At 46.2% G+C, this 19,858-nt stretch overlaps 1 protein-coding gene and 1 pseudogene across 5 annotated transcripts in view; one reads left to right on the top strand and one right to left on the bottom strand.

The window, feature by feature from the left end:
- The window catches only part of SUPT5H (SPT5 homolog, DSIF elongation factor subunit), a 34,973-nt gene extending 15,254 nt beyond the window's left edge, over positions 1 to 19,719 (bottom strand). Inside the window, exons 1-9 of one of the 4 annotated variants that reach the window (XM_081107546.1) lie at positions 19,687 to 19,719; positions 19,340 to 19,417; positions 12,046 to 12,208; positions 6,723 to 6,788; positions 5,622 to 5,691; positions 5,430 to 5,498; positions 5,253 to 5,318; positions 4,935 to 4,965; positions 4,550 to 4,618 (exon numbers count right to left, since the gene is read on the bottom strand). In XM_081107546.1, coding sequence (XP_080963672.1) covers positions 4,550 to 4,618; positions 4,935 to 4,965; positions 5,253 to 5,318; positions 5,430 to 5,498; positions 5,622 to 5,691; positions 6,723 to 6,788; positions 12,046 to 12,208; positions 19,340 to 19,414 — 609 coding nt within the window. In that variant the 5' untranslated portion in view covers positions 19,415 to 19,417; positions 19,687 to 19,719. Of the gene's footprint in view, positions 1 to 4,549; positions 4,619 to 4,934; positions 4,966 to 5,252; positions 5,319 to 5,429; positions 5,499 to 5,621; positions 5,692 to 6,722; positions 6,789 to 12,045; positions 12,209 to 19,339; positions 19,423 to 19,665 lie in introns of all 4 variants that reach the window. The other 3 variants (XM_081107547.1, XM_081107549.1, XM_081107548.1) reach the window with 3 other exon arrangements.
- LOC308531356 (PRELI domain-containing protein 1, mitochondrial-like) lies at positions 14,872 to 15,500 on the top strand (annotated as a pseudogene). The gene has a single exon. The product of its transcript is annotated as a PRELI domain-containing protein 1, mitochondrial-like (transcript).
- Positions 19,720 to 19,858: the final 139 nt, after the last annotated feature.

Raw genomic sequence — 19,858 nt, 5'->3', positions numbered from 1 at the left:
AAAAAATAAATAAATAAGCGTAACGCAAATAAACCTATTTAAAAAAAAAGAATGGGGAAAAGAAAAGATTATAATGGGAACAAATGAAATAGAGAATAAAAAAAACAATAGTGCCACCCTTACCAGTTTGGCTCAGTGGATAGAGCGTCGACCTGCGGACTCAAAGGTCCCAGGTTCGATTCCAGTCAAGGGCATGTACCTTAGTTGCGGGCACATCCCCAGTACAGAGTGTGCAGGAGGCAGCTGATCGATGTTTCTCTCTCATCGATGTTTCTAACTATCCCTCTCCCTTCCTCTCTGTAAAAAAATCAATAAAAAAATATATATTTAAAAAAAAAACACAAAAAACAATAGTGCCCTGGTTGGGGAGTTCAGTTGGTTAGTGTCATCCCAATATGCCTAGGTTGTGGGTTCAATGCCCAGTCAGCCCAGATATAAGAATCAGCCAATGAATGAATAAGTGGGACAACAAATTAATATTTCTCTCTCTCAAATCAACTTTTTAAAATTTTAAGAAAAACAGCAGTGAAGCCCCTACAACCAAATGTTGCTTCTTTGAAAAGATCAAAAGCTTTGACAAACGTTTAACAAGAATGACCAAGAAAAAAAGAGAAGGCTCAAATGACAAATTCAGAAATGAAAGAAATAACAAGGCAATACCATGGACAACTGCCTGCCAACAAATTAGATAACCTAAATGAAATGAACGTTTTCCACAGAAAGACAAACTACCAAAACTAACTCAAAAAGAAATAGAAAATCTGAATAGGCCTGCAAGAAGCAAAGATACTGAATTAATAAAAAAAAAAAAAAAAAAAAAACCTGCCCTAGCCAGTTTGGCTCAGTGAATAGAGCGTTGGCCTGCGGACTGAAGGGTCCCAGGTTTGATTCTAGTCAAGGTCAAGGGCATATGCCCAGGTTGCGGGCTCAGTCCCCAGTGGCGGGCGTGTAGGAGGCAGCCAATCAGCAATCCTCTCTCATCGATGTTTCTATCTCTCTCTCCCTCTCCCTTCCTCTCTGAAATCAATAAAAATATATTTTAAAAAACCCTTCCACATAAACACAAAAAGCCCAGAACTAGATGGCTTCGCTGGTAATTCATGATTAACATCAATTCTTCAGGAAACTCTTTTGAGAAGAGAAGGAAGCATTTCCCAATTCATCCTATGATTCAGTATTACCCTGAGATCATCATAAAAAAAACTACAATATCCCAATATCCCTTATGAACATAAATGCAAACATCTACACTAATAATCTTCTATAGTAATAAAAGGGTAACATGCTAATTAGACTGGTTGTCTTTTGGACATACTTCCTGACAAAACCTGGGCATGGCCGGCCTGCAAACTGCCCACGGCCCCTCACCCAGGACAGCCCCTCCCCCAGCAAAGACCTCCCCCCACCCCGATGGGGAGCATGGGTGGCCTGCAAACCCCCAACGGCTCCACACCAAGGCCAGACCCGCCCCCCAGTGGCGACAACAAATTAATATTTCTCTCTCTCAAATCAACTTTTTAAAATTTTAAGAAAAACAGCAGTGAAGCCCCTACAACCAAATGTTGCTTCTTTGAAAAGATCAAAAGCTTTGACAAACGTTTAACAAGAATGACCAAGAAAAAAAGAGAAGGCCCAAATGACAAATCAGAAATGAAAGAAATAACAAGGCAATACCATGGACAACTGCCCCAGCAAAGACCCCCCCCCCCACCCCATCGGGGGCGTGGCCAGCCTGCAAACCCCCAGCAGCCCTTCATCCAGGCAGGCCCCATCCCAGCAGGGACCCCGACCCTGATTGGGGGCCCCCCTTCAGGGCAGGCCCCCACCTATGCACCAGGACTATCCTATATAGTAAAAGGGTAATATGCAAATTTACTCTAACAGCAGAATGACCAGAATGACCACTGGACCAGTCACTATGAGGCACACTGACCCCCTCTTGGTCCCTTTCCCAGGCCAGCAGGCTCCCAATCGCCTAATGGCCACCCGCTGCGGGGGTGGGGCCGGCGAGCAGGCAGAAACAGCTGACCTCTCAGTTCCTTCCCCCGGCCATCAGGCCCCGGCCATCAGGCACTGATCACCCAATGGCAAATGGAAACCAAGGGTGCATGGCAGTGGGGGGGCAGGGCCAGCTGCGGGCAGCTGGGGAAGATAGCCCTGATCGCCAGGCCAGGCCTAGGGACTGTACACGTGCACAAATTTCGTGCACTGGGCCTCTAGTCTTTAATACAATAGAACACCAAATCCAGCAATAAATAAAAAGGATCATCCACCATAACCACAACTTTTATGGAATGTAAATTATATTGCAATTTTTTAAAAATATGTTTTTATTGACTTTAGAGAGAGAGGAAACATCAATGAGGGATAGAAACATCAATCAGCTGCCTCCTGTATGCCCCTTTTGGGGATAGAGCCCACAATTTGACAGGGAATTGAACTGGTGACCTCTTTGTTCATGCTCAACCACTGAGCCACACCAGCTAGGCTACATCCCAATTTTTAAAAAAACACACAATTAGCCCTGGCCATTTTGGGTCAGTGGTTAGAACGTTGGCCCAAGAACCAAGGGGTCACAGGTTCAATTACTGTCAAGGGCATGAGTTGTAGGTTCCATCCCCAGCCCTGGCTGGGGGGTGTGCGGGAGGCAACCGATCGATATGTCTCTCTCAAAGTGATGTTTCTCTCTTTCTTTCTCTCCCTCCCTCTCCTTTCCATTTCCTCTAGAAATCAATGGAAAGAATATCCTTGGGTGAGGATTCATAACAACAAAAAACATACAATTAATTTATTTCAGCATCGGTTGTGACAGTGAAAAATTGGAACAACCTTCTATTTACTGGGCATGGAAAGATGATTATGGCACTGCCAAGACCGGTTTGGCTCAGTGGATAGAATGTCGGCCTGCGGACTAAAAGGTCCCAGGTTCAATTCGGGTCAAGGGCATGTACCTTGGTTGCGGGCACATCCCTAGTGGGAGGTGTGCAGGAGGCAGCTGGTCGATGTTTCTCTCTCATCAATGTTTCTGACTCTCTATCTCTCTCCCTTCCTCTCTGTAAAAAATCAATAAAAATATATTTAAAAAAAAAGATGATTATGGCACTGACAAAAGGCTTGCTGCAGAATTATGTGTACAATAAAACACCATTTTGTGTTTTTTAAAAAAGCAAGACGTATTTTTCAACATGCAGAGAAAATGGTCTGGAAAGACATACAAACCAACAATTACGTGAAAAATGGGATTCAGATATGGAAAGATCTGAGCTTTAATAGTATCTGTGTACTATTTTGCTCATTAAAAACAAAAACAGTCCTAGCTGGTTTGGCTCAGTGGATAGAGCATCGGCCTACAGACTGAAGGGTCCCGGGTTCGATTCTGGTAAAGGGCACATGCCTGGGTTGCAGGCTCAATCCAGTAGGGGTGATACAGGAGGCAGCCAATCAATAATTCTCTCTCATCACTGATGTTCCTATTTCTCTCTCCCTCTCCCTTCCTCTCTCTGAAATCAATAAAAATAAAAACAAAAACAATAATCAGACTCATAACTCAAACAGGGTCACTAGAATTTTGCCCAGAGCACAATGTTGAGGTTTGTGCACACTTAAAATCATAATTTACAAATCCTGCAACTGTCCACTTAGCCTCACTAATGCACACCCACTGCTTCGGCAGGTAAAGCAATGCACTCATCCAAAACAAAGCATGTTAAATAAGAAAGTTACTACACCATATGCAGTTAACAGTAACCCCAAGTTTCACAAATTTTGAGGACATTCTTCATAAGGTTTATCCTGGTTCCAAAACTGAGAATTATACCTGTGACAACAACTACATTTATTGAACACAAGCTGCTGGACAAGTCCGCTGAGAGGTGGACATGTCCCCAGCTATTTAATCCCAATGGTGCTGAGGCACTAGCAGGGCCCAGAGAAGGAAAGTGATTTGATTAAGGTCACAAAGATAGGAAGTGGCAAGGACAGGATTCAAACCCTGGCAGTCTGAAGAAAGATCTGTGCCCTTAATGCAACATTTGCTGCCTTGCATGCAGATGGCATTACTTCATGTTTTGTGTGCTGAGCGAGCCCTGAAAGGGCAGGGATCAGCTCTGGCATGGTTACCACTGTATCCTCAGCATCTCCCAGTGGAAGGACCAGCCCAGAGGAAAAGCTCAGCAAATGTTTGATGACTGTGTGAAAGGAAGGAATTCTCAAGACAGGCCTGTTCCCTGACCCCCTTAGTCAAACTGTCCCACGGTAGGACTCTCAAATAAGAGATGACAGCTACCCAACAGGGTTGGTGAATAGGCAAAACTCACTCTCAGGTAGAAAAAGCTCAGGAAGCTAAATGGCTGACTTCCAAAGGGCTAAAGGGGCTTGGGAACCCAGCCAGATATGCAGAACGAGAGAAGACAGGGCACAAAAGGGAGTGGTTTTTTTTCTAGCTGAAGCAACTCACTTAACAGGCAGTGGTACCCGTGAATCTATACTCTCCCTCCCTCTGGGCTTGCCCCCCGCCCACCTGCCCCCAAAACTGCCTGCCTACACGTACCGTGTCTGTGAACTGGTAAGCAATGAACTTGCGCATCAAGGAAATGGCTGTGGCCCGTTCCTCCCCAATCTGGAAGAGAGGCAGACTCATGAGACAAGATGAGTTGGAGGGCAGGACATGGGAAAGGGGACAGGAGGTAACAGTAAGAGTCATCAGGCAAGAAAAAGTAGGAGAGGAACATGAGAGATGGAGAAATACAGAGTGAGAGGGATGAACAGCCTGAAAGACAACGGTGGGAGATAGTGAGGCGGAGGGGAGAGAGAAGAGAGGATGGAAAGGCAGACAGGCCAAGGAAATTCAGGACAGACACATGGACAGTTCTCCCAGACAAAGCCACCTCCCTCATTTCCCTGTCTCCCCTAAGCCATGATACCAGAGCACACACCTTACATTTGACAGTCCACAGATTTGGATCCCTAGGTAGGAGAGGGAAAGGAAGCCCTTAAGTGAAATTGTCTCCTCATCATGAAGCATACAAATAATCACACCCATCCTTCCTCCTGCTCCACACCCTCTCCTTTCTCCATTCTTCCATACATAAGGAGAGAGAAAGGTGCCATCTCAGCCCTCCCTCCTTCCTCCTCTCATCCACCACTGTCTGTGTGGCTGTGTCCTGATTTATTTTAGGCAATGACCTGTATGGGCACATCACCCAAGTACAGTACAGGAGTTCCACCTCAGCCCTCCTGTCCCACCCTCTTACTTGACTCCTGGGAGCAGCTGCTGCTGAGTGATGTCATCAGAGAGCTCATCAGACCCTCCATATACCCTAGAGAGAGAAGGGCAGTTGGGAAGAAGAGGTGAAGCTCTGTCAGACCCCTGACCCTTCCCACAGGGGACCACCTCTCCTCTCCCCCAAACCCCCATCCCATGCTCTTACGTCTCTCCCACAGATGACTTGGCATATTTCTTCATGTAATACTCGCCTAATTCTTCTTCTCGCTGGTCCCTGGGGTGCGTAGGAGGAGGGGGGGATAAACATGAATGGAAGGCTGAGGCGAAAAGATGGGCTGACCCGTCCCTAAAACTCCCCGTGGGAGCCAATTTCACCACTTTCCCCCTCCCTGCTGACCTCCAGAGGTTCTGTAGGCGGCGAGCCCCAGAACGATCTTCGTCCAGGACAACATTATCGATATTGGAGGCTGCAGAAAAATGGGCCGGTGGGTAAGAGAAGGTGAAGAGCAGGGCCTAGAGAAAGTAGTGGGGCTAAGAGGGCCAGAGGTGGGCCTTGGGGAGAACACACCTCACTGAGGAAACCCCCAACTCTCACCCCCCGAATCCTGCTCAGGTTTCTGCTTCTCATGAAAAGACTGTCCAGCTGTTCTCCATCTCCCAGCCACTGACTAAACACACCCTGAATTCCATCCCTCACCACCCAACCCTGCATCCCTGCCTCCTACAATACTCATACACAAATGTACACCCACTTTCCCCAGCCAACCACGGCTAGAGGCCGGACCCAGAACCCCCTTACTCTGGACCCTAACATGAGAGAAAGACCCCAGGGACGAACAGGGATCAGGGATGAGGGAGGGTGTCAAGGGCAGGAAAGAGATGTCAGGATATGGGAGGAGGATTGAGGAATCACACTTTTCAGATTCTTACCTTCAATCTCTTCTACTTGGAGGAAGAGGAGGTGGTGGTGGTGGTGGTGGTGGTGGTGGTGGTAGTGGTGGTGGGCGAGGGCAGACAAAGTATGAGCCAAATTATAGCAGCAAAATCAACCAATGGGTTGGGGGAAGGGGAAGGGAGGGGCACAGAAGGTTGAAAATCAAAAGTAAAGGCCAGGCACCAGGTGGTTGGGGAAGAAGCCGAAATGTATGAGGCGCACAAAACGGAAAATAACAGGGAAGAGGGGCACTGGCCCAGGAAGTGGGGGGTATCTTGGGACAGGGAACACCCACCCTATAACCCCCAGAAAGGATTTACTGGGGCCCTGGGATCCCAGAGTCCTCTCCCCACAACCCTACCACTCTATAGCCCCCGCCCCCCAACTCATGGGCCTCAAAGGAAAAGGGTACAGAGCTAGCTGATCTCTCTGGCAAGGACAGAAAGAAGCGAGGTGAGGAGGGTGGGGGTTGGGATGTTGCAGGGCATGGGGGTGCAGGACGGGCTCTCAAGACCCCCTGGGTCACATCCCCTAGTGGTCTTCTAGAGGGGGGCCCACACAAACCTTTCTCTAGGATGTCCTCTGCTCCATCTTCCCATTGGTCCTCATCCTCATACTCATCGTCCACATCTGAAACAAGGCCAAGTGGTCAGGGGCCAGCAGGGGGAACCTCATGACAACAGCTTCCAGGAAAACTCCTTTGGGAGATGGGCACAACAAACCCCCATCTTCCAGATCAGGATACTGAGGCTCAGAGAGGTGAGATACTCCCGGAAGCCATAGGGCTGCTCCAAGCAGCAGGGTCAGGTCTCCTTATACAAATCGCCCTGGCTCTAAACCACCCCTCCCCTCAATCCCACCTAGAGATCTATCTTAAAAAGAAAGATCTAAGTAAGCAAGCAGAAAAGTTTCCTCTCAACTATCAAGGGAAGACAGGTATGTCATTGTTTTTTAAAGACAGAATTCATGGTTGATTGATTTTATTATTATGCTCTTACATTTATAATGGCTACCACTTATTGAAATTGTACTATGTGCCCTGCCCTGCTCTGCGTACCTGCTACAGATTCCTCACTGAATCTTCCTGGAAACCCTAAGAGAGTTATCATTGCTCCAATTTTATACGGGCTCTGAGACCCAGAGAGGTTATCTAACTTGCCCAAAGACTCTCAACTGGTACCTGAGAGGCAGCCTAGCTTCAGGGTCTATCTATGCATTTAAGCACTTCAATACATTACAAATACTCTTCTGTATGCATCAAATTATTACACTAAAAACTTCAACAACAGTGATACTAGCACATGATAAAAAAAACACAAAGTGTACAGATGACGTAAGTGTAAAGCACGTCTCCCTCCCATTTGTCACCCCCACCATCTTAGTCTTCTTTTTCAGAGGTAACTCTGTAATACTTCTTGTCCAGAAATAATTTGTGCATATATAAGAAACCCCCATCACTATTCTTTCTTTCTCTCTTCTCTCTCTCTCTCTCTCTCTCACACACACACACACACACACACACACAATTTTTTAAAACACTGTTCTGTAGCTTCCTTTTTCTGAGCAGTAACACTACCTTGGACCTCTTGCATAGCAGCACATGCCTCATATGCTGTCTGATTTCTGCTCCATAATTTGTTTTTCCAGGCCCTTATCATCAATGAACATTTACATCACCAAACATTTGTAATTGCAAATAGGATTGCAGCAAGTGTCTTTGTCTTCATGTCTTTATGTATCTCTGTGAGTTTAACTATAGGTAATTCCTAAAAAGGAACTGCTGAATCAAAGGGACCCTGCATGTTAAACATTAATGAGTACAGCCACACATATAGCCTTTTAATAGGCAGTGACCGCCCTAGCCAGTTTGGTTCAGTGGATAGAGGATCAGCTTGTGGACTGAAGTGTCCCAGGTTTGACTCCGGGTTGCGGGCTTGATTTCCAGTTAGGGGGCACTCAGGAGGCAGCCGATCAATGATTCTCTGTCATCACTGATGTTTCAATCTTTCTCTCCCTCTCCCTTCCTCTCTGAAATCAATACAAATATATATTTAAAAAGTCAGTAACCCAAACACTCCCATCACCTACGCGTAAGTATCCCTAGTGGCCCACATCTTGGTCATATGGCATATTATCCATTCTTTTCTCTTGATTTGGGCCCATCTGCTATCTAAGACCTTTTCTCTAAGCAAGGACTCCCTGCCCCTCAGCCTTTGAGAAAGGACCGAAGCTCTCCGAGAACAGGAACATCCAGAGCCTCTTCTGCCCCTCTGCTGTTTTCCCCTGGGGTAAGAGAGTCCCCAGAAAATGGAGGGTGGTGTTCCAAGTCACTCCCCTTTACATGGGTGTGGGGAAATCAAGTATTCTCATGTATGGCTGGTGGGAGCATCAGCTAGTGACTTTTTCAGAGGCTGATATTTGGCCACAGATATCAAAAGCTTTAAAAACATATGCCTCCTCTTTGCCCAGCAATTTGACTTGTAGGGATTTACCATGTAAAAATCTGTGAGGTATGTGTTAGATGAAAAAATCATTTTCACTAACTGAAACTTAGCATTTCCCATCAATTATAATAATGACAACAAACCACAGTAGTATTGGCAGTGAAATCTGGTATTACAGCTACAGATATATCAAAATCATTCACTCATTGCTACTTCAAAATTAGATTCTTACCAGACCCTCCCTCCACTAAACATAGTTAATTAAATGTGTTAATGATGTTCTTTTAATAGTTCGACACTGTGTTTTAATATAGTTGTTCTCTTTGGAAACCTATGTATTTTGCTTTACACATTTTAAAACATAACTCTAAAAACAGATCCATAGACTTTATCAGACTGCAAGAGGCCACAATAAAATTTAAGACCCCTATCTAGATAATAACTTGCATATGTGTGTCAAAATACGTGAAGATGCTCACAACAATGCTACTTAAAATACTGACAAATGGCCCTGACCGGTTTGGCTCAGTGGATAGAGTGTCGGCCTGCAGACTGGAGGGTCCCGGGTTCAATTCCAGTCAGGGGCATGTGTCTTGGTTGCAGGCACATCCCCAGTGGGGGGGGGGGGGGGTGCAGGAGGCAGCTGATTGGTGTTTCTCCCTCAATGCTTCTAACTCTCTATCCCTCCCCCTTCCTCTTTGTAAAAAATCAATAAAATATATATTCAAAAATAAAAATACTGACAAATGTAAACTTCAATGTCTAACAAGAGACTGGTTAATAAATAAAACACATTATGAAACACTACGCAGCCAGTGGAAAAAGTAGCTATTTCAGTGATAATGATAGTAGCTAACATATACTGAACACTTAGGTGTTACAGGTTGTTCAGAAAACTTTAACACCAATTAACTTTTTCTTTTTAAAATATATTCTATTGATCTTCCACAGAGAGGGAGAGAGCCAGAGAGCCAGAAACATCGATGAGAGAGAAACATCGATCGGCCGCCTCCCGCACACCTCCCACTGGGGATGTGCCTGCAACCAAGGCACACGCCCCTGACCGGAACCGAACCTGGGACCCTCCAGTCCACAGGCCAACGCTCCATCCACTGAGCCAAACCAGTCAGGGCCCAATTAATTTTTCAACCTAAATTATTTATGTTATATCCACCGCCACAAGCATTGAGTGAGAAAAGCAGTTTATACAACAGCATATATAATGTGGGCCTACATAAATGTAAATAAAAAACCACCCTGTTGTCTAAAGGCCCACTCTAGGCTGGGCATCACACTTTGGGTTGTCATCAACCTTAAATGCTTTATATGCATGGTCTCCCAAATCCTCAAATTATCCCTGCTGAGCCCTAGCTGGTTTGGCTCAGTGGACAGAGTCAGCCTGCAGACTGAAGGGTTCCAGGTTCAACTCCGACCATGAGCACATGCCTGGGTTGCAGGCTCGATCCCCCCCCCCCCCGCCAATAGGGGGCGTGCGGGAGGCAGCCAATCAATGATTCTCTCTCATTGATATTTCTCTCTCTATCCCACTCCCTTCCTCTCTGAGATCAATAAAAAAAAATTTTTTTTAAATTATCCCTGCTGAAGTAGGAAGAACTGTGTGTCCCCTTTGTACAGAGGGGACAAGAGGCTCAGAGAGACAAAGCAACTTGCCCAGAGTCATATGGAGAAAAAAGCAAAGCCAGGCCAAGAGGGACCAAGATCTGTTGGCCTCTACTACACTGTCCTGTTGTCTATCTCTAGATCATCTGAGCTTTCTATGATAAGCACAGAGTACTGTCAGTTTTTTAAAGGGTAATAATGGTGTTTTTTAAAGGGTAATAGTGGTGTTTTTTAAAGGGTAATAGTGGTGTTTTTTAAAGGGTAATAGTGGTGTTTTTTAAAGGGTAATAATGGTATTGTGATTGTGTGTTTTAAAAGGACCTACCTAGCCCTGTGTAGGTAGCTCAATTGGCTACAGTGTTATAATCATATGACAAGGCTGCAGGTTCAATCCTCAGGGCACATACAAGAAACAATCAATGAATGCATAAATAACTGGAACAACAAATCAGTATCTCTCTCTCTAAAAAATTTTCTTTTAATTATTTTAAATCAATTCATTTTAAAAATAAATTAAGTCTTGCCCTGACCGGTTTGGCTCAGTGGATAGAGCGTCGGCCTCCGGACTGAAAGGTCCCGGGTTTGATTCCGGTCAAGGGCATGTACCTTGGTTGCGGGCACATCCCCAGTAGGGGATGTGCAGGAGGCAGCTGATCGATGTTTCTCTCTCATCAATGTTTCTAACTCTCTTTCCCTCTCCCTTCCTCTCTGTAAAAAATCAATAAAAATATATTAAAAAAAAAAAAAAGAAAGAAATTAAGCCTGGCTGGTGTGGGTCACTGGTTGAGCAACAACCCATGCACCAAGAGGTCCCCAGTTTGATTCCCAGTTAGGACATATGTCCAGGTTGCAGGCTCAATCCCCGGGAGGGGGGGAAGCAGCAGATAGATGCTGATGTTTCTCTTTCTAAAATCAATAAAAACATATTTCTTTTAAAAAATAAATTTTAATAAAATAAAAGGACCTATCTTTTAGGAATATATATATATACACATGTACATATACATATACATATACATATATATATATATATATATATATGCGCGCGCACACACACACACAGAAATATTTGGGGGTAAAATTATGTAAATTATGTATTTGGGATTTGCTTCAACATCATCCAACAGTGAGTGGAGTGAGAAGGAATAAGCAAAACAAGCTGGTACTGTTAACTGTTTTTTTGTTTTTATTGTTGTTAATTCTTACCTGAGGATGTTTTTCCATTGATTTTTAGAGTGAGTGGAAGAAAAGGGGAAAGACAGAGAGAGAAACACTGATGTGAGAGACACACATCAATTGGCTGCCTTCCGCATGGCTCCCCGACTAGGGCTGGGGATTGAGCCTGCAACCAAGGTACATGACCTTGACCAGAATCAAACCCCGGGACCCTACTTCGGGCCAACGCTCTATCCACTGTGCCAGACTGGCCAGGGCATATTTGGTTTTTAAAAAATACATATTTATCGATTTCAGAGAGAGGAAGGAAGAGGGGAAGAGACAGAAACATCAATGATGGGAGAGAATCAGCAATCGGATGCCTCCTACACGCCCCCCACCAGTGATTGAGCCTGCAACCCAGGCAGGTGCCCCAACCCAGAATCGAACCATAACCTCCTGGTTCATAGGTTGACCCTCAACCACTGAGCTACATTGGCTGGGCTAAGCTGCTAATTGTTGACACAAGGTGATGGAACATGGGGGCTCCACATACCATCCTACCATTGTGTTTGACATTTACCAAATGTTGTTATAAGTACATTCAAGAAATAGAACTGAAGTGGAAATCCAGCCTCTGCTCAGCATTCGCCAGCCCTGGGACATACCAGCCTCATCCAGAATGAAGCCACCATGACGGGGTTTCTTGGGAGGCCGGTCATCATCTTCTTCCTCTTCTTCCTCATCATATTCTTCCTCCTCTTCCTCTTCTTCTTCCTCGGGCTCTTCCTCCTTCTCACTGCCTGCTGCACTCCGCCGCTCCTCCTCTACCTGCAGAGTCAGAAGGGATGGGACACCAGAGTTCTTTAACCCCAAAACAGACACCAGTCTCCCTCCCCACAAATGTGCCTGCAGCCCACTCTGCTCTGTGTGCACACCCTTCCACTCTGGCCAGGTCTCTCTGGTAGCCATCCTCTCAGTGACAGCACCACCATCTACCTGACCAATATCTGGGAGCTGATCTGGACTCCTCCCTCCACTAGATCTCCTTGCTAGCCCCCACCAGGCCTTTAAATTTATTAGCTCCATGAGGTTTGGTTCTTGGCTCTCTGTACTCTACAACTCCCTGTGCCATCTCACCCACTCTCTTGGCTGTGAAAGACATGTCTGTGCCAATAACTCCCATATTTCTGTTTCCAGGCCACAGTGCTCAAATTAACCACCTCTTGCTGCTAATTCTGTAGATACTTTTTGGTTGGTCCTTACCTACAAGACATCTCAATATGCTCCCCTCCCTACCAATATGCTCTTCCCTTGGCATCGGTCACACTATGCTCTCCTGGCTTTTCTCCAACCTCTTTGACTGCCCCTCTGCAGGTCCCCTTACTCTGTTCACCCCTCAAGGGACCACTTTGTTTCTCACGCCATACACTCCCTACCTGGCCATTTTACCTTCCACAACTTCAGTTCCTCTCTCTGCAAATGACGCCCCATCTGTCTCCAGTCCCCCTTTTTTCCAGAACTAAAAACCACCATATGCCAGCAGCTTCCTGGATGCTTCCCCAGGATGTCCTCTGAGCCCTTCACATTAAATCCCAAACTGACCTTCATGTCTTCCCCAAGACTGGTGCTGGTCTTCTAGTTCCCATTAGGCATCAAAGTCATGACCCTTCTGCTTTTTGAACTTCATCTTCCCATGCATCCCTTCTTTCTCATCCCCACGGCCCCTATTCTAGTCCAGAACATTGCCCTCTAAAACTTGGATCCCTGCCCAGCCTTCTTTCTGGTCTCTTGGCCTATAATCCCTCTTCCCATACCAGTCACAGAAGGCAATGATCCATACAAAACAGTGTTCCCCCAACTGTAATATTTTCCTCATTAATGTTATAACTTCCTGCCATGTCCACATCAGTATAACCCATTTGTCTGATATTTTCTTTAAATTCACTTACATTTTTACTTACTTTACAAGAGAAATGTTTGTTTTAAAATAGTTCATAATAAAAAATTTTGAAGGTTATCTTGTCATAAATAGAAAATAACCATAAAGATATGAGCAAAACAATGTTAAGTCTCAGCATGATATTTTGCTTGCTGTAGACTCTAAGCCAAAGTCCTGTTCTCCCTGATTAAATAGAGACTAAGAAATTTCAGAAAGGTTGCCAGAGGCACAGTAGCACCAAAGTGAAACTTTTTCTATGCCAATTTCCATGACCCAATCAAAAGATAGGACACAAACTAAACTGAAGAAAAAAACAAAAAACTTTTTCACTTGATGATTACATGTGGCTGAAGGTCTTGTCCTTATTCTACCTATAGCATTTCTTCTTCACTACCACCCCAAACCTAGAGTGCATCTATAGTCTTGGGAAACTATGATCTAAAACATGAATTTAATCATTTGGTCCCCTGCTTATAACATGGCCATAGCTCCCCTCAAAGCTCAGGTAAAGAATAAGCCCCTGCCCTGGCCAGATGGTTCAGTGGTTGGAGCATCAGCCCAACACCAAAAAGGTTGCAGGTTCAATCTCTGGTCTCAGCACGTACAAGAGGTAATCAATCGATGTTTCTCTCTCACACTGATGTTTCCCTCTCTCTAAAATCAATAAAAACATATCCTTGGTGAGGATTAAAAATAATAATAATTTTAGCCTACCTGGTGTAGTTCAGTTGTTGAGCGTTGACCTATGGATCAGGAGATCATGATTCTTATTCCTGGTCAGGGCACAGGCCAGGGTTGTGGGCTCAATCCCCAGTAGGGGGCATGTAGGAGGCAGCCAATTGATGATTCTCTCTCATCATTGATATTTCTATTTCTCTCCCTCTCCCTTCCTCTCTGAATCAATAAAAATATATTTTTTACAAAACACCACCATTCTCCTCTGCCTCTCATTCTTACTTCAATCAAAATACCCACCCCCGCCCTAGCTGGTTTGGCTCAGTGGATAGAGCGTCGGCCTGCAGACTGAAGGGTCCCAGGTTCAATTCCAGTCAAGGGCACGTGCCCGGGATTGCAGGCTCGATCCCAGGTGGAGGGCATGAAGGAGGCAGCCTATCAATGATTCGCTCTCATCATTGATGTTTCTCTCTCTCTCCCTCCCTCTCTGATATCAATAAAAATATACTTAAAAATAGTAATACCCACTGCCTTCCAGGAAGTCATGCCTGCCCTCTCCCCCTCACACCCTAAGTAAAGCTAGGCACATCCTCTGGGCTTCCTCCATCTAGGCCCTGACTACTGAGAGCAGGGCCCAGGCTATCTCAGGCATCACAGAGTCCCCAACATCACCCAGCCCAGGCCTGGGACAGAAAACAACTTTAGAAATGTTTGTGCCTGGCAACTCATGGCAGTGGCAGCTGGTGGGGCCCAGTGGAGTGATGGCTGAGCTATGTGCCTGGCAGACATGCCCCAAGCCGTGGCTTGGCCACTGTGTGCCTCGTGGGCTCTGCAACCCTGTTGCTGCTTTGGGTGCTGATCCTACCCCACTGGGACAATGGTGAAGTATTTCCTGAGCCAGAGCGTGCTCTGGAGTTCCTGGGACCAAGGGTTCGCTGCCTTCTGGCAGCAGTGCCCAAATCCCTCTAGCAAACATGTCCTGACTGAAGACACAGTGCTCCGGGAGGTGATCCCTGACCAGAAGAAGCTCCTGTCCCAGAGATTCCTGACCAAGACCAACAGGATGCCCCACTGGGCCAAGTGAGTATTTCCTGCCAATGTTGCTCAATCAGTATACATCCTGGAGGATTCTACTGTGAGCAGACCATGACCACCGTCATCTAGAACGTCAACTACGCCTGGCTGATGGCTGTGGAGGAACAATTTGTTTACTGTGTGAACTCTTGATAAACAGCGGCTGGACCGAAATCCACCAGGAAGCTTGGGTCTCCACTAGCTCATTTGGCATCTCCAGAATTTGGTCTTGTCCCACTCAAAAGCAAAGTGACCAAGACAATAAAGGGTTTTGCATACATCTTGGCCAAACTGCAAGGCCAGGCTCCTTCCAAAACCTTTGCTGAGACAGGCAAGGAGAAGGCAAAGGAGACAACACTGGCAGCTACAGAGAAGGCCAAGGACCTTGACAGTAACGCAGCCACCAAGGAGCAGCAGCAGCAGTTTATGTAGACAGCCCAGACCCTGCGCAGCAGCACACCAGACCACCTGGCTGGACTCCCTCTGCCCTCCCCCCTTGTATTTTATTATTAAAACTCAACTTCCAGCCTGACCTATTTTTGGGTAGTGAGTTGGAGGTGGTATCTGTTTGGCATCTACAGTGCACCAGATACATTACCATGTGTGGTCCAGGCCTGCTTCTTCCCACATTGGATAGCTAAGGAAAGATTTGCCCACGGTCACAGACAGCAAGCAGGCAAAGTGGTCATAAGCCCTAGGCTGTAAACTCCATGAGGGCAGGGACCTTTGTTTTGTTCTCTGCTGTGTACCAAGTACCTGGAACAATATCTAACGCATAAAGGGCACTCAATAAATATTTGTTGAATTCAATCACCCTCCCCCGAAAAAACAAGTATTTGCTTAACACATAATCCTAACTAGCCCACAAAGCCCCACTTTTTTTGAAAGAGAGAGGAAGGAAGAGAGAAACATTGATCAGTTGCCTCCAGCACACGCCCAGACCGGGGATTGAGCCCACAACCTGGGTATGTGCCCTTACTGGAATGGAACCCGCCACCTTCTAGTGTACGGGACAATGCTCCAACCAACTGAGCCACACCAGCTAGGGCAAAGCCCCACATTTTAACAACTCAAACTATAAGAATCACAGCATAATTTCTAGAAATCCTGTCATCATCCCCTTGGCACAGTCCCAGCAAAGCCTTCTTTCCACTCCCTGAAGAGAGAGCCCCCACTACTTACTATCTTTGTGTTACCTCAGGACTCGAACGTGCTTACACCATCTGTTCTAAGCATCCCCCTCAGCAACCATCCCTGTTTATGAAACTCTCTACCCCAAAACAGAGGGCTCCATGAGAAAGGCTATGATCCAGACATGACAGGAACTCAAGGAACACTTGTTGAATGACTGAGCAAGTTACTGAAGCTGAGCATAGTGAACCAACTGATCCCTCCAATAAGTGGCCCATTATTTACCATCCCTACATGTCTATCCACAGGACCCCGTCCTTCAAGGACCATGCCAACATTTGGCTGTCGGAAAAGCCCATCCAGTCCTATCTCTGGCAGTAAGACACTACCCTTCCGCCTCACCTAGTGACAGGAGGCGAGCCTGCCTAGTGTGGTGTTAGGGAAGTGAGACCTGCACAGTACAAACCAGACTACCCCAGCCAGGAGAAGGAACCGAGGATCCCGGTCTCATTACCATCAGGCTTTCACCAGAAGCAAAGTATCCTGAAGCCCTGACCCAGCACTACAACTTTGAGCAAAGGCCCTTCCTGGCATTTCCCACTTGCCCCGACCCCACCATGATATCCCAATTCCTCCAACTCTTCAGTGGAAGCTGAGGGCTTTCCAAAGGGCACAGGGATTGACAATCAAATGTCTACTCTCCATCAACAGGTATAAGAAATCTTTCCTTTTCTTTAAATCTGCCACAAGACCCTGACCGGTTTGGCTCAGTGGATAGAGCGTCGGCCTGCAGACTGAAGGGTCCCGGGTTCAATTCCAGTCAAGGGCATGTACCTTGATTGCGGGCACATTCCCATTCGGGGTGTGCAGGAGGCAGCTGATCAATGTCTTTCTCATCGATGTTTCTAACTCTCTATCCCTCTCCTTCCTTCTCTGTAAAAAAATCAATAAAATATATTTTTAAAAAAATAAAAATAAATCTGCCACAAGACAGGCATGAGGATAAATGGCAACTGATATATCCTGGAACTAGAGAAAATTCCCTGCTCTAAAGAGGGCTGCCACTTCTTGAGCAAAGAGCTAATGTGTAGAACAATCCTTAGTCTCAGGTTGCTGGCTCCTCCCAATTTCCCAGAAAGCTGGAAATCTTGATTTTTATTGAAATCGCCCAAGTGTTAGCAACTTACAAAATAAATTTACATTTCTGTAGGTCAAATGAAATCTCTATAATCATGTCATCTTCTTTATTAGTTTGTAACTGTTGCCTACTAAACTCCATGAAAGCAAAGATTTGCCTTGTTCCACTCTCTCTCCAACACCTAGGATGTATCTGGAATAGTGTAAATGCTCAAACATTTACTTGTTCAACAAATCAGTAAATCAGAAATAAACAAAAGAAATAAAGAGGCCCTAGCCGGCTTGGCTCAGTGCATAGAGCATCAGCCTGCGGAATGAAGGGTCCCAGGTTTGATACCAGTCAAGGGCACATGCCTGGGTTGTGGGCTCGATCCCCAGTAGGGGGCTGCAGGAGGCAGCCGATCAATGATTCTCTCTCATCATTGATGTTTCTCTCTCTCTCTCCTCTCCCTTCCTTTCTGAAATCAATAAAGAAATATATTTTAAAAAAATAAGAGAGGATAACAGTGAATAAGAGAATATCTGAAATCAGTTATATCCCAGGAAATGTTTAACAGTTCCTGAAACGAGACAGTCAACAGACCCAAAAACCGGCTGATCCTTTCAAAACATTAGATCACATCCCTCCTTCGCTCAAAACTCTCATGGCTCCGTCTCACTCAGTTACGGCCAAGTTCCTCACCACAGCCTTCAAGATCCTATATACCATCTGATTCTTCTTATTTCTCTTATTGTTGAACTCACTCTGATCTGCCCAACTGGCCTTCTTGTTACTTCTTGAACATCACAGACACGCTCCCAACTTTGCACGTGCTGTTTCTCCTTACGGGAACACTTCCATATGACAGGACTTACACCTCCACTCCAAGTCTTTTGTCAAAAGTCACCCACTCATGCTCACCCTGACCACCCTATTCAAAGTGCAACCAGGATTCCTATTCCCCTCCTCTACTTCAGAATACCTTCTAGCTTACTAAATGATTTACTCATCAATTATATTTATGTACATTCACAAGGCCAAAGTGTTTTTTTTCCCCACAAGGACAAAGATTTTTTTAAATGTTTGTTGACAGGGGCAAAGAATTGTGCTTAACACATACTACCAGCCGTGGGCAAACTACGGCCTGCGGGCCGGATCCGGCCTGTTTGAAATGAATAAAACTAAAACAAAAAAAAAAAAGACTGTACCCTTTTATGGAATGATGTTTACTTTGAATTTATATTAGTTCACACAAACACTCCATCCATGCTTTTGTTCCGGCCCTCTGGTCCAGTTTAAGAACCCATTGTGGCCCTCGAGTCAAAAAGTTCGCCCACCCCTGCTCTATACACTAAAAATGTGTTTCTGGCATGACTGGGCATGCCTAAAAATAAAACCTAATAACGAGTGCTTACTGTATGCCCGGTCCTTTTGTGCTGGGCTGCATATCTGGCGCTTTGGCCAGACGGGTCATGCTCTGCTGTCTGTCCCTAAAACACATACATAGGAAGGTACTGACATCAGGCCAGGCCTTCTTTCTCAGAAGGCCCGGAAGTCTCATTCCAAATCTGGGAGACAAAGGACTGGGAAAAGTATAAATAAAGAGAGTTTCCTCCATATTGGGGGCCCAGACTTTGAAAGACACATTTTTCTCTGGGCCTCCACAGAATTCAATAATAGAATGTAACTCTTGCAGTCAGCGCTGCAGATCAGCCCTGCTTCGGCAGGGTGCTGTGACTGTGGTCAGCTGGCCAGCTTCATAAAGGCTCTTACATTTAAATTCTGAGTCGGTGGTCTATCTCGCTGAGTGAACCCGTAACATTTTCACCACATCACCGTCACCTCACTGTGCCTGGAGCATCCCTGGCTCAGTACCTGTCCCTTGCTTGCCTCCTACTCTCCCCCGACAACCTGAAAGTCCCATAAACCAGGGCTCATTTTGATCCCCCCCAGCTCCCATGGGGCCTTTCTGCCCGGGTCCTGTCCCCGCCTCAATGCCTCCCCCCGCGTCCCAGCCACAGACCTCGGCCTCCTCGCCGTCACTGCTGCGCTCGCTGTCCTCCTCCTCAGAGAAATTGCTGTCCTCGCTGTCCGACATATTCTGTTCTTGCGGGGAAAAGACGGCGGGCTCAGCGAACCCCCCAATCCCCCCCACCCCCCAGCCTGTTTCCCCAGAGAGAAAAAAAAAAAGCCTCTTAGCGCACTTCCGGCAGCCTCATTCTGGCAACCGTGAACCCGAAAGGTCCCTCCTTGCACCACCCGCTACACCTCCAGAACCCCGAAACCCGGTCTCCCTGTCTCCCTAGCTCCCGGCGACCCCCGGGCTTGCTCTGTCGCCACCCAACCTACCCCGCACCCCTCCAGTCCCACCTCCGCCTTCGGAACCAGCTGCAGTTCACACGACGCCCGGATGGGACTGACGTAACCTCTCGCGAGAATCTGCTCGTTGGCTTCGCCTAACGCGAAATTTCCGGGGCGCATCCTAATGACGCACTTCCTGTCGCCATCTTGAGAGCGGCACAGCTGTCTTCATGTGGAAGCT

This window comes from Myotis nattereri, assembly GCF_964212035.1.
Source record: "Myotis nattereri genome assembly, chromosome: 15".
NCBI lineage: Eukaryota > Metazoa > Chordata > Mammalia > Chiroptera > Vespertilionidae > Myotis > Myotis nattereri.
This window is presented reverse-complemented; position numbering and strand designations above follow the sequence as displayed.